We start from the raw sequence: 12,202 nt of genomic DNA, 5'->3' as shown, positions 1-12,202 counted from the left end.
AGGACAGTCAAAATGGTGGATAAGCAGCCCCAATCAAGTTCCAAAGAAATTCAAGCTGCCCTCCAGGTTCAGGGTGCATCACTGTTAGCGTGAACCATCTGTCGACATATGAATGAAATGAAACGCTATGGAAGGAGACCCAGGAGGACCCCACTGTTGATGCAGAGACATAAAAAAGCTAGACTGCAGTTTCCCAAAATGTATGCGAGTAAGCCACCATGCTTATGGGAAAGCATCTTGTGGACAGATGAAACCAAGATAGAGCATTTTAGTAAACTAAATCATTTTACTGTTTACCAAAAATGGAATGAGGCCTACAAAGAAAAGAACACAGTACCTACAGTCAACTATGGTGGAAGTTAAAAGATATTTTCGCATTGTTTTGCTGCCTGTGGCACTGAGTGACTTGACTGTGTGCAAGGCATCATGAAATCTGAAGATTACCAATGGAATTTTGGGTCGCAATGTAGTAGCCATTGTCAGAAAGCTGGGTTTGCCTCCTAGGTCATGGGTCTTCCAGCAGGAAAATGACCCCAAACATACTTCAAGAAGCATCCAGAATTGGATGGAAACAAAGCTCTGGAAAGTTGAGAGGTGTGAGAAGCTTCTTGATGGTTATAGGAAGTGATTGACTGCAGTTATTTATTCCAAAGTGTGTGCAACCAAATATTAAGTTGAGGGTGTCAACAATTTTGTCCAGCCCATTTTTGGTGTTTTTGAAATTATGCCCAATTTGCCTTTTTTTCCTCTGTTTTTTGTGTTGTTCCAATACACACAATGGAAATAAACACGTGTATAACAAAACATGCGTAACTGCAATAATTTTCTGGGAGAAATACTTCATTTTCTGGAACAATTTCAAGGGTACCAACACTTTTAGCCATGACTGTATGTCAGGTTTCTGATTCCTGACTCACAAACACATTATCTTATTCAGTATCCTTTTCTATTTAGCCAACCAGACAAAGGTCGGTTTCTCTTATGTGAAAACTTTTTCGGTGTGCTGGATCAATTTTTGACCCAGTTGTCGTTTTATACAATCCTTGTTGCATCTGTTTTTCTTGAGTGAATAAAGATAAAATCTTCGCTTCTTTTACCCCTTTAATAGTAAAATATATAGAGCATAAGGATGAAATCGATGTGCCATTCTTCACCATGGGATCATTGATTTCCATTGGTGAGTTTGGTCCACAACATGGAAACTAGGACAGTAGCGCACTTACGTGACTTCCAATAATCTGTTTTTCTTAACAGACAGCATATGTATGATTAGAACATTGCCTCCGCCATTGGCGTCATACGTTCTAGTGAAGCATGACATTATCTGTTTCTCACATCTAGATTAAAGTAAAATTACACCTAAGCATATGTTCCACCTATCAGCATGTCGAGCCACGTAGTGTCCCCTGCAGCTGCTGCTTCTGTATTGTAAGTTGTTGGAATCTTCCAATCTTTATCTGTCGGAGCTGAGTGACAAGACGGTGGAGGAGGGCTTCATTCCAACACTGTTCTTTCTCCAAATTTACATTTCTAGATAATATTTTATTGTACGGTTGGTGCAGCTGTCAGCAGTCATGAGACATCGATCTCAGTAATTGCATAACTGCTTCCAAGAAGCCTTATCTCCAAATAGACTAGGTTTGGCACTAACACTAGTAAATGTGGTGATATTGTAGTGACGGAGGTTGCAGAGCTGAATTTGCCACTTTAAGGCCTGTGCACATTGTGCAGATTTGTCGCGTTTTTGTCACACTTTTTTCTGCGCAGATTTGCCAAAAAAACCTGAAGGCTTTCCTAGTTCCAGCAAAGTGAATGCAAATCCTGAAGTGTCATGCACACGTTGCTTATTTTTGACTTGCAGATTTGGTGTAGACTTAAAGCTACAGCATGTCAATTCTTTCAGTGATTTGGCTGCAGATTTCACTCAGACTAATGCACCCTCTGCAACAGCGACCGGGCCTGTGATGGAGCGGGGCTCGCCAATGCCAGCGCCTATTTCAGGTGGATGTGCATCTGAGAACACACATTCAGCTGAAATGTGTTGCGGTGCAGAGACCCGCCGGCCCTCTGCACTGCAGTACATGCCTCAGGACAATCAGAGGCCGGCAGCGGACATCGCCGTGCCAGTCGGATGCAGTGCATAGCGGTGACATCATGTGTCACCAATAGCAGGCACGCCAAGGTAGCTGCTGGCCTCTGGCTATAAAAAAAGACACTGTACATTGTGGGAGCGGGGTAAGGTGAGAGGAATCACTTTTTTAATGTGTAAGAGAACAGCAGCAGAATGGGGAACATTATTACAAGATGAGCCCAGGAGGGGGGACATTATACCATTATACCATTATACCCCAACCTACTGTCTCCTTCCCCACCATCCTGTAGCATGTAACCCCGAAAGGGCAGGGTCCTCTCCCCTCTATATCAGTCTGTGATTGTTAGTTTGTTTGCTGTGATATCTGTAATTTGTATGTAACCCCTTCTCATGTACAGCACCATGGAACCAATGGTGCTATATAAATAATAATAATGATAATAATAAAAATACCAGGAAGGGGTCCAGGATGGGGGACAATTTTAGTGGATGGGGGATATTATACCAGATAAGGACCCAAGATAGGGGACTTTATACCAGGATGGAGGACAACTTTTCATTACTGAGTAGTTGCAGTACCTTCCTCTTTTTAATATCACTCACAAGAGATGGGGTAATATTTAGGGAATAAATTTCATGATCTGAATTGTTACACCGGTGACGCTCCATTACAGATCTGTGCTGGTGTCAGTGAGATTTTGACCACCAGCCATCTTCACAAATGTTAATAAAGGCAGATGACAAAGGCCTTGATTTCACAGACCTGTGGCAATGTCCATATAGTATATGTATGATACCTCCATATACACATACATTTCGCCACAGTGTGCCAAGTAAATGATCGAAATAGTGAATAAAACAAAGTAATAATAATTTTTTGGACTGGTTTTTACTCATTCTGTGGGTTGTTTCGGTGCCTGGCAGAGCCGTGTGTCACAACATAATGCCATCAGCCAAATTATGGTACAATGTGGACGTTATAGATGGTCTATCTCTAAAGAATCATTTTGAGACGTGCTGTCATCACAGAAACCACAGCGATCCGCTGCCATCTTCTTCTGCAGTCTCAAAGCAAAAAACATTATTACTCTGCAGCTTCATTCACGGTTTCAGGGCGATTACACCGTGCAGTAGAAGAAGAAAGCCTATTTGGTTTCCCTTTGAGCTACTTAGTAGTAATAACCTTGGCACAGTCATAAGATGCCACTAGACACGCTGACTTCCCATCCACCTGATCTCCGTCCTGAGACAGCGCACACTGGAAAATCTGCTGTTTTTAGGACTGGAGACAATACCATAGGGATAAACATTGGGACTGAGATAATTAGAGCAGCACAACAGCGACAAAGACTGTTAAAAATATTTTCTTCACTGCAAAAGCTGCTTTAGTCGTCTTTCCAGGCATTGGGCTTACCGCTATTATTACTACTACTCTTATACTTCTCCAGCTAAAGATTTCCTTCAAAATTATCCAGATCAGACAATCCTCTGTGAGCGAAACAGTCTTTATTTCACGTTGAAGCGTTGAGCTACACTGAGACACTGTACCAAACCATCGGCACAGGAGAGATTTGTGCTGCTCATATCTTACGGAGTACTTCCTAGGCAAATTTAAGGGTTGTTCTGATGAATATGGGGGTCTTCCAACTACCCCGAAAGATGATGCCAGTGGAGAAAAGGTTTCAACATGTTGAATTTCAATGGCTGATTATTTTGTTTGGAGAGGATAAATGTTGCTGCCACAGAAGTCTAGCAGCAGATCTATCATAGAGAACACCGGAGTACTCGGAGGAGCGCTCATGTGTATGGGGGAGTCAGGGGAGGGGGCTCCTAGCTGAATAATTGTTTCGTCAACAGCCATTAAATGTGGAATTGTCACGGGTGACTCACAGGCTGCAGACAGTCGCACTGCATCTGGCTGCAGAAGGTCTCAGCGGTTGGCCATGCAGACTAGTGGCCACCTCCTCCGGCGTTAATGGTGTCACCTGGATCTAAGTGTTTATAACTTCCAACTTCCTGTTGGGAGTTGCACATGTTATTTTCTATTTGCACTTCCCTGTTGAGGCTTGGAGTTGCAGCAGTCGGCTAGCCTCCACTTTGGAGTTTGAAGAACGACAATTTTTCTCTGAGTCTACTCAAGTTAAGTTTCCCCTTGTCTTGTGTATCCTAGCTGTCTGTAGTGTTAGTGGGATCCAACCAGCCTTCACCCCTTCCTTCCCTAAGCACCCAATGACAGATGCAGCAAAACAACCCCAAAACATATTTAAACCTCCACGATATTTGACTGTAGGTACTGTGTTCAAGAGCAGCATGAATTAGAGCCTGGTTGCATTATTGCAGCCAGGTATATTTTTCTCACTGCATAGTTTAAAGATCATCCAGCTGGGAACTATATAGAGAAACAAGAGCTAACACAGGAAATACTGTCTTGTGTCACACACCTGGATCGTGGATTTACTGTGCCATGAGCCGGGCTTACCCAGGAGGGGTGTGGCTAAATGTCTACCTGGTTTTCGCTAGAGCTCCTGATGGTGGAGTTAGGCTTGTGCTGCAGGTAGCTGCCAGATGCCACTCCTGGGCAATCCCTGGCCCTGCAGCAGCTGACCCCAAGGGTCAGGATCGCAGTCATGGACTCGTAGACATTGAAAGCACAGGATTCGGAATCACAGGCTAGATGTTGGAACCTTTCAGACAACACGGATTCTGGGTCACTGGACAGGACAGACACTAGTATTGGTTAAGACAGTGCAGATTCAACGCTGCTCCTTTAAGAATCGGGGAGCAGGAGCGCCATGCGTATACAGATCCAGAGAAGCAGGAAGCCACATCAGGGAGCGGGGACCCCGCTGCGTGCCAAGGGGGTGAGTATGTAGGCACTGTTCAAAAAAAAATACTTATACTCACCTCCATTGCTGAAACTGTTCCAGTGGTGTCGGCACTCACATTTTGGGGCTCACGTGAGGATGTTACATCACACGGGTCCTGCTGGCATCAAATGGAATGCAGAGCTGCAGATGCTCTCTCACCTTCTCTTGATGTTTGATTTGTCAAAAGGTGGGGACAGTGATGCCCATGCTGATTGAGCCCTGGGAATGCGAGTACCGATACCGCTGGAATGGCGTCAGCACCAGAGTATAGGTATTTTAATTTTAACTCGGCCAAACATGAGGAATGAGAAGGGGTTGTCCAAGTATTGCACAACCCCTTTAATCTTTATATTGTATGCCATATAATGGATGTATTTTTCCTTACCAATACTGTTTTTAGAGGAAATTTTGGTATACAGAGCACCAACAGGTGCGTAGAGACTCAATGCATGCCATACAGAATTCAAATATTCCTCCTTGCTTGATCAATTCATAGTTTTGTAAAAAAAAAAACAACAGCAACAAAAAAAACCCATGATGCTATGATTGACCTGCACTACACAATGACTGTGTGACTTTACCCACATGGAAGAGAGAAACAAGCGATTAGTCCATAAAAGTCTGACTGTGAAATACAGGTGGTTCAAACACTTATCATTTACATGGTAACGATTATCTTGAAGAAAGGTCCTTATTATTTGTCCACTATTTTTAAACCAATGATCCTCACCCACATCTCTGTCATCCTATTTAATTAAGTTTGCAAATAAAAAGGCAAAAAGTTTTGAAAAGGTCTCATTAAATCCTCTCATAGTAAATTGAGCTGCTTAGTATTCACACAAACATGGCACATTCCTCTGCTCACCATGGATAATCTACATGCGGAGTAAGGGACCAAATATATTTATGGAACAAACAGGAACAGATGCTAAGACGTTTTACAGAGAGAAAGAAAAAAAATGGAGTGGTCTGTGAATCTTTCTTCCTCAGCTTGCAGTGTTCAGCTCGGAAAATAAGATCTTATATCCCTATGAGGAAACAAATGTCCAACTAAGAAGCACAAATCACCAAGCATAGGCATATTTGCCAACTCTCCAGGGATGCCCAAGTGGCTCCTCCAACAAGGAGATTCCTCTGGGAATCTCCAGGATTCCCAAAACAGTTGTATAACCTTCAGCAAAGCAGAGCTTCCCCAGCATTTCCTGTGGTCAAATAATGGGATGATGTTTCATCTGATTCAGTAGCAAGGTGCACATTTAAGGGACAAAAAGGGGGGCATGGTTAGATAAAATTGTGGGTTTATGCCAAGAAAAACCCCAATGTTCCCGGAAGGTAATTCGTAAAAGTTGACAAATATGAGTAAGTCTTGACCTACATGGTGACTTTGATCATGCATGTAAATGTTCCCCATAGTTTATGGCAGTTGTCAACTTCTTCTGGCTCACAACGACAACTCCCAGCACACCCTCTAAGCTTGAAGGCTGTCAAATAAAGACTGTATCTTGTATTTCTAACTGTTTTATTGCCAATTTGTGGCCAAAGACAAGATTCCGGCAAGATCCAAACCCATTCTTGAAAATAATTATAAGGCTTCTTCCTGAACGTAGAATATTATTATGGGTGACGTCTTATGATTAGAAACATAACACTGGTTTATTTGTAGCTTTTACTTGCTATTTATGTAGCCCTAACATATTCCAAAGAGCCGAACAGCCAATGGCAACTTCAAAGAAAGTCAATAAAACTTATTGGCCCTTAGTCATCAAAGTTTTTTCTCCAAAAAACTGTCGTAAAAAGCATGGAAAAGTTTCTATAAATTTTGTGCAAAGCAACGCTGAGCAAAAGTGTTGCAACTTTTTTGAATTTCAACATGATTTTTGCTCAGCGGAATGTGTGGAACTGGTTAGGGACAGAGTGTGAAGTCAAATTCCTGATGAGAGGTGGTGTCCCATGGAGGTTCATGCCACTCATCAAGACTCTCATGGAAAACAATCAATTATATACATATAAGAAGACAACATTTTTGTCTAAAGGACCACTAACCAGGCTGTACACATTGTATTCCAGTTCCTGAGTGGTCGTTATGTTCAAAAATTATAATTGGTTGGACCAAAGTGGCCTGGTAGTTAATTTTATCTTGACCATGATATTGTGAAAAGGACAAACCAGATTAGAAAATGGGTTGTTCAGCCACGTAGAGCTGTCACCTGCTGGCACATGGTCAGCAGCCATACTCGAAATCCAAGCTGCACTTACAGTATGATTTCAATAAATAAGCAAGTAGAGTATCTGATTTACCTGATTTTGCGATGTCTTCCATTGTTGGTGTCTCTGTACTTTGAATTGTAGTTCCAGCTAAAATAAATAAAGGACATTATTAATATTATTATAATTTGCATTGACCAGACCGCTAAAAAGTAGAGTAAAAAATTTGTAAAATATTGTACATCCGTCATATTAGTAGAGCGATAATGTTGTGCAGATCATACTCTATAGCATCATCATAAAGCGCTCGCCGTGGTGAGAGGATGGGTGTATGCGTGCAGGGAACTTGCTTGATTGGCGTATATTATCTCTCTTTTATCTTTATTATGTTGAGTGCATGGATTATTGGAAAAGAGCAAATGTTGTGTTGGCAGTAATCATTGTTTTGTATGAAGAATTGCTTGTAAGTTAATTGGTGAAAGCAGCCATTCTCTGCACGAAGCTAGCAGTCAATTGTCAAGGCTGGCAGCATTCTCTGTGTTCAATAGTGATGTACGTGGTGCTCATCCCGGAGAGGTCGCAGCCTTGAACACATAGCAGTTTACAAACAAAACAGCAAAGCCTTGGTTTAACGCTAAAAGTAAAGCAAGTTTAGCATGAATTCCAGGATATAATAGGGTGTAAATCATTAGACTTTTCTAAAAGAATGCTCGTAGAGTTGAACAAAATGATTTGGTCCAGCGGCCGCATCGGTAATCCATGGCCATCAAGTATAGCCCTACGAACCTCCTCCTACCTGCCCGCCATCTGAGAGACTTCTTTTATATAGTAGGCCCGATGTTGCGGCATGACAGCTACATGACGTTGTACGAGACCTACCAGTAAGAAGAAGTGCCCGGTATGATGGCAGGTAGAGAAGGCTCTCATTTGGCGGTCTTGACTACCAGCATGGCACCTGCAAGTCTTTTTGCTCAACTCTAAACGCGCAAGGACGTTAAGGTCACTAATAAGTAAGATGTCCCATCACTAGAGATCTTATTAGTACCATGGCTCACCATGTATTGATCATCTGATGGATCAAGTGACTGATATACAGTAGCACTACCTCTATTTCACATTTTCGAATATCACATTCAGCATTATGATTCTAGGAGGATCCAAGTAATGCTTCATTTCTCTATACTTTAAGGACCCGACCATTGTTTTTTTTTTTTTTGCTCTTTTATTTTTTTGTTCCCTCTTTCCAAGAGCTATAGGCCAAGAGTTTCCATAGCAATTACACCAGAATTTAGTGAAAAGTCACAAAACATTCGTGCAACACAGAGTTGTGCAAATACTTTACGACTTTTGGTGTTTTTTATGTGAGTTTCACCCACAATCGCCAAAATGGGCGGAACGGGGACATGAAACCCAAAGCTTATCTAATTCATAATGAGCTGTGGCGTGCCTTATGTTAGAAATCTTACTCCAGTCCCTGACTGGAGTGAAATTTGCGGAGAGCCACACAGAGGCACACACCAATTTTCCGATGCATCTGATTAATAAAAAGGTCACTTAAGGAATCTCTGACTCCAGCTTGCCCCCTCATCAAGATTGTGGTGTACAATGCAGGTCTTGATTAATTGGTGCCATTATGTTCATACTTTTTCTTGTCCATATCAATATGACAGCTTATTGTTTTCTGAACGAGTTCTAGTTTTGAATGACGCCATTCACTTTACTGTATCATCTATTCAATTCAGTTCAATTATAGGTATAATTTTTTTATTTTAGTAGTTATAAAAAATTCACAAACGTAAAGAAAAAATTGTCTTGTGTCGCCATTTTCTAAGAACGGTAACTTTTTTTTATGCTTCTAGCAACGGATTTGTGTAACAGTGATTTAAACTTTTGTATTTGTAAAACAAACTTTTTTTTTACTTTTCACTGTATTTGTTAACCCTCAAAGGGACGTGGAATGACTTTAGTATTGCAGTATGTAGTAAAAATCACAGTCTCTTATGGATCCCAGCCTGTGGCAATGCTCTGCGGGTGCACCAAGATGACAATGTGGTTAAAGAGAATATATGAAAACATGGTTCAATTGCTCCTATTAAAAGTAGGTGCTGGCTGTAGAACCCAGCTGGCATTTGCTATGAATAGCAGGCTCAGGTCCTGAACCCGCACCATACACCAGCACTCGACATGTGCCAAAAATATAAGTCATAATGTGTTAAGGGATTAAAAGACTTTCTATATTTAGCAACTACAATGTCGTATCTCTTTTTGACCCTGAGATCTTGGAGATTATGTATGTTTGTGGATGCCAGCCAGGTAGCAAATACTGGGAACTTTGTAGAGTTGAAATCTACTGTTGAGGACCTCATCTTCACATGTCAGTGTAGAGTTGTTTGCAATTTATGAGAATATAAAGTATTTTTCCTCTATGTAATAAAGGTAATTGCTAAGAATGTATTACATTTTTTTATTGAAATTCAATAATAAAATTATTACAAGGTATTTATATAGTCCAAAACTTAAAAAAAAAAAAAAAGATTACCATTCTTCTTTTCGGTTGAACTCGTGGCAGTATCAAAGGGTATAGGTTTACTGTAATAAACTTTGATGTGAAATGAAACTGGCATCGATTAAAATGAGATTCACACTTAAGGCGCTGGTAACAATTACAGGGGGCTTGTGTCACTCATGTGTTTTTTATTCATTTTATAACCTACACTCACTAAATGATCCCAAATGATCTACGTCTGACTATCGCGTTACATATGAATGGCAGCTTGTGTGAGTTGTTGAAAATATTAACAGGTGTAATAGATCTCAAAGCAATCTGGGCAATTATTGGATTATTGGTTTTACAACAGTTCTGGGAAACTCAAATATCCTGCGCCATTCTTCAACTTTCTGTATAAGATAATGAACCTTCAAGCCAGGAAAGAAAAGAGCTTTTTAATGATCCAGTAATTATTGCACAAAAAAGGGCAAAAACATCCACACTTATAATACCATGTGGATATTTAACAAGGACCATGTGGTAAAGCTTCGCAACCATCAATGGTTTATATTACACTTTGCATAGTTGGGTTGGGATTTCTCAACAATTAAAATGAAAATTTCCAACGAGAGAAATTCTAAACCGGACTATTGTTGACTTATTGCCTAATATCGACCCTAAAACAACCTTTATTTCAATTGCATAAAATATTATACTCCAGGCTTAATTATAATAAAATCCTTAGGATTTGATAATTAAATCTGTTCCTGGTGTCTACATATATTATTTTTCTCCCAAATATTCAACAATTAGAACCTGGAAAAGTTCTATAAAGTGCTGAGCAGATGATGTGTTAATAACAGAATGTTTTTGTCATGATCCAGGATGGGGTTTGTCTTTGGCCCATCCTGGTCAGACAAGGGTTAATTGTTTCTGCCTCTCTCTGGCAGAGGGCGGCTATTTAATGCTCACTTGACCTAGGTCCAGTGTCAGTTATACTCCTGCCCTCGGCTGAGTTAGTTGACCTCGTGCGTACGTGTGCCTTGTGCCTGATAACTTGTTGCTTGTTTGGTTTTGATCCGGTTCTGTCCCTGTTACGAGTGCTGCCTGTCCCTCTTGTACTGCGCTACCTCTCTGTGTATGACCCTCTGCCTGTTACTTGACTATTCTCTGCTCGTCACTCTGGTACCGCACAGCCCTCTCTGTGTACGAACCCTCACTTGTCTGACCTGCGTTTTCCTCTCCTCTACTACAGTTTCCCTGCAGTAGGTTCATTACATCATCTACAGCAGTAGGACGCTAAGCCCCGCCCCCTGCAGTCACATGATCGTAGGTCCTGGGACTCCTTACTATTTTCAGTACCGCAGGTCCTGTCTGCTTGAACCATCACTACAGTATTGGACCCCGCGCTCTCCCATAGTGTGGGTAAGTTACCCTGCTCTGTGTGGCAGTTTGCCGACGCTGACAGGGTCCTGACATTAGAATCCTGACAGTTTTATGACGTGGAACCAAAGAGGTCTGCGGAGAGTAATGAATTTCGAGATTTTAAACCGATCAATGGATTCATTCGTTGATTTTAGTCACGCGACTGATGGTCTTGAAGGTCGATACGGTGATAGAAAACATGGCTTCTATTGTTGGGTCCAGTTTTAGGGCTTACACACAAAACAAATTTTTGAGTATTAGTGTTATATATTTTCATAATATGGCACCTATAGGAATTTGCGTGACTATATATCTTTGGAATAATATGTAATACCGTATGCATTGCATAATAACATTGGGGCTCTACAGACATGGCTTAGTTTTTAACTTTTGCCTCTTGATGATAATTCTACAACATTATATGCCATTATTCCGTTAAGGCTCATGTACAAGCCTGTATTAGACATTTGTTTTATATGTATTCTTAAAGGGCTTGTCCACTACTTACTAGTATTGATGATGACCAATCCTTGTGATAGGTCATCAATGTGAGAGTGGTGGGGGTCTGTTTGCAGATTCAGTGGATGCCACAAGTAAAGTGTACCGGACTTCTTAGTTCCAAACACGGTGTTGTGCATGTTTTTAGTACTTCAGTTCAGCTGTTTTACAAGTAAATGGACGTTGATCTGCAGTACCCATAAGTGGCCACTACACCTACACTGGGAATGAAGTCTTGGTGTTCTAGCTCTGCAGTGTACACCCGGCTGTCCTGGGGGATGAAAACAGATGATCTTGAGGGTGATGGTGTTGAACTTCCACCAATTTGATATTGATGACATATACAGTGTGTGCCACAGGCTATATACAAAGGTACATTTCCCCTACATACATTGAATTTGGGCAAAAATGCTTAAATCCCAGAGGCACCACCCAACAGTATAAGGACTCTGTTTGGGCTTAGCCACTGAGAAAAATGTTGGGTAGGGATGATCTCTCTCTCTCTCACTCTCTTTAATGGACTTCCCTCAGAACTCCGAACATTGCAATGGACTTCCCCCCAGAACTCCGAATTCTGCATGGACTTGCCCCCGGGACTCTGAGCATTGCAATGGACATCCCCCGGAA

At 41.3% G+C, this 12,202-nt stretch overlaps 1 protein-coding gene across 1 annotated transcript in view; it reads right to left on the bottom strand.

The window, feature by feature from the left end:
• NRP1 (neuropilin 1) overlaps positions 1-12,202 on the bottom strand; it is a 222,513-nt gene that overhangs the window by 20,820 nt on the left and 189,491 nt on the right. Inside the window, 1 exon segment of the mRNA XM_073581683.1 lies at positions 7,258-7,314. Within this exon segment, the coding sequence (XP_073437784.1) occupies positions 7,258-7,314 (57 nt within the window).

This window comes from Dendrobates tinctorius, unplaced genomic scaffold, assembly GCF_039654945.1.
Source record: "Dendrobates tinctorius isolate UK_male_01 unplaced genomic scaffold, ASM3965494v1 ptg000070l, whole genome shotgun sequence".
NCBI lineage: Eukaryota > Metazoa > Chordata > Amphibia > Anura > Dendrobatidae > Dendrobates > Dendrobates tinctorius.
Note: the sequence above shows the minus strand (reverse complement) of the source record. Positions and strands in the feature narration are given on the sequence as shown.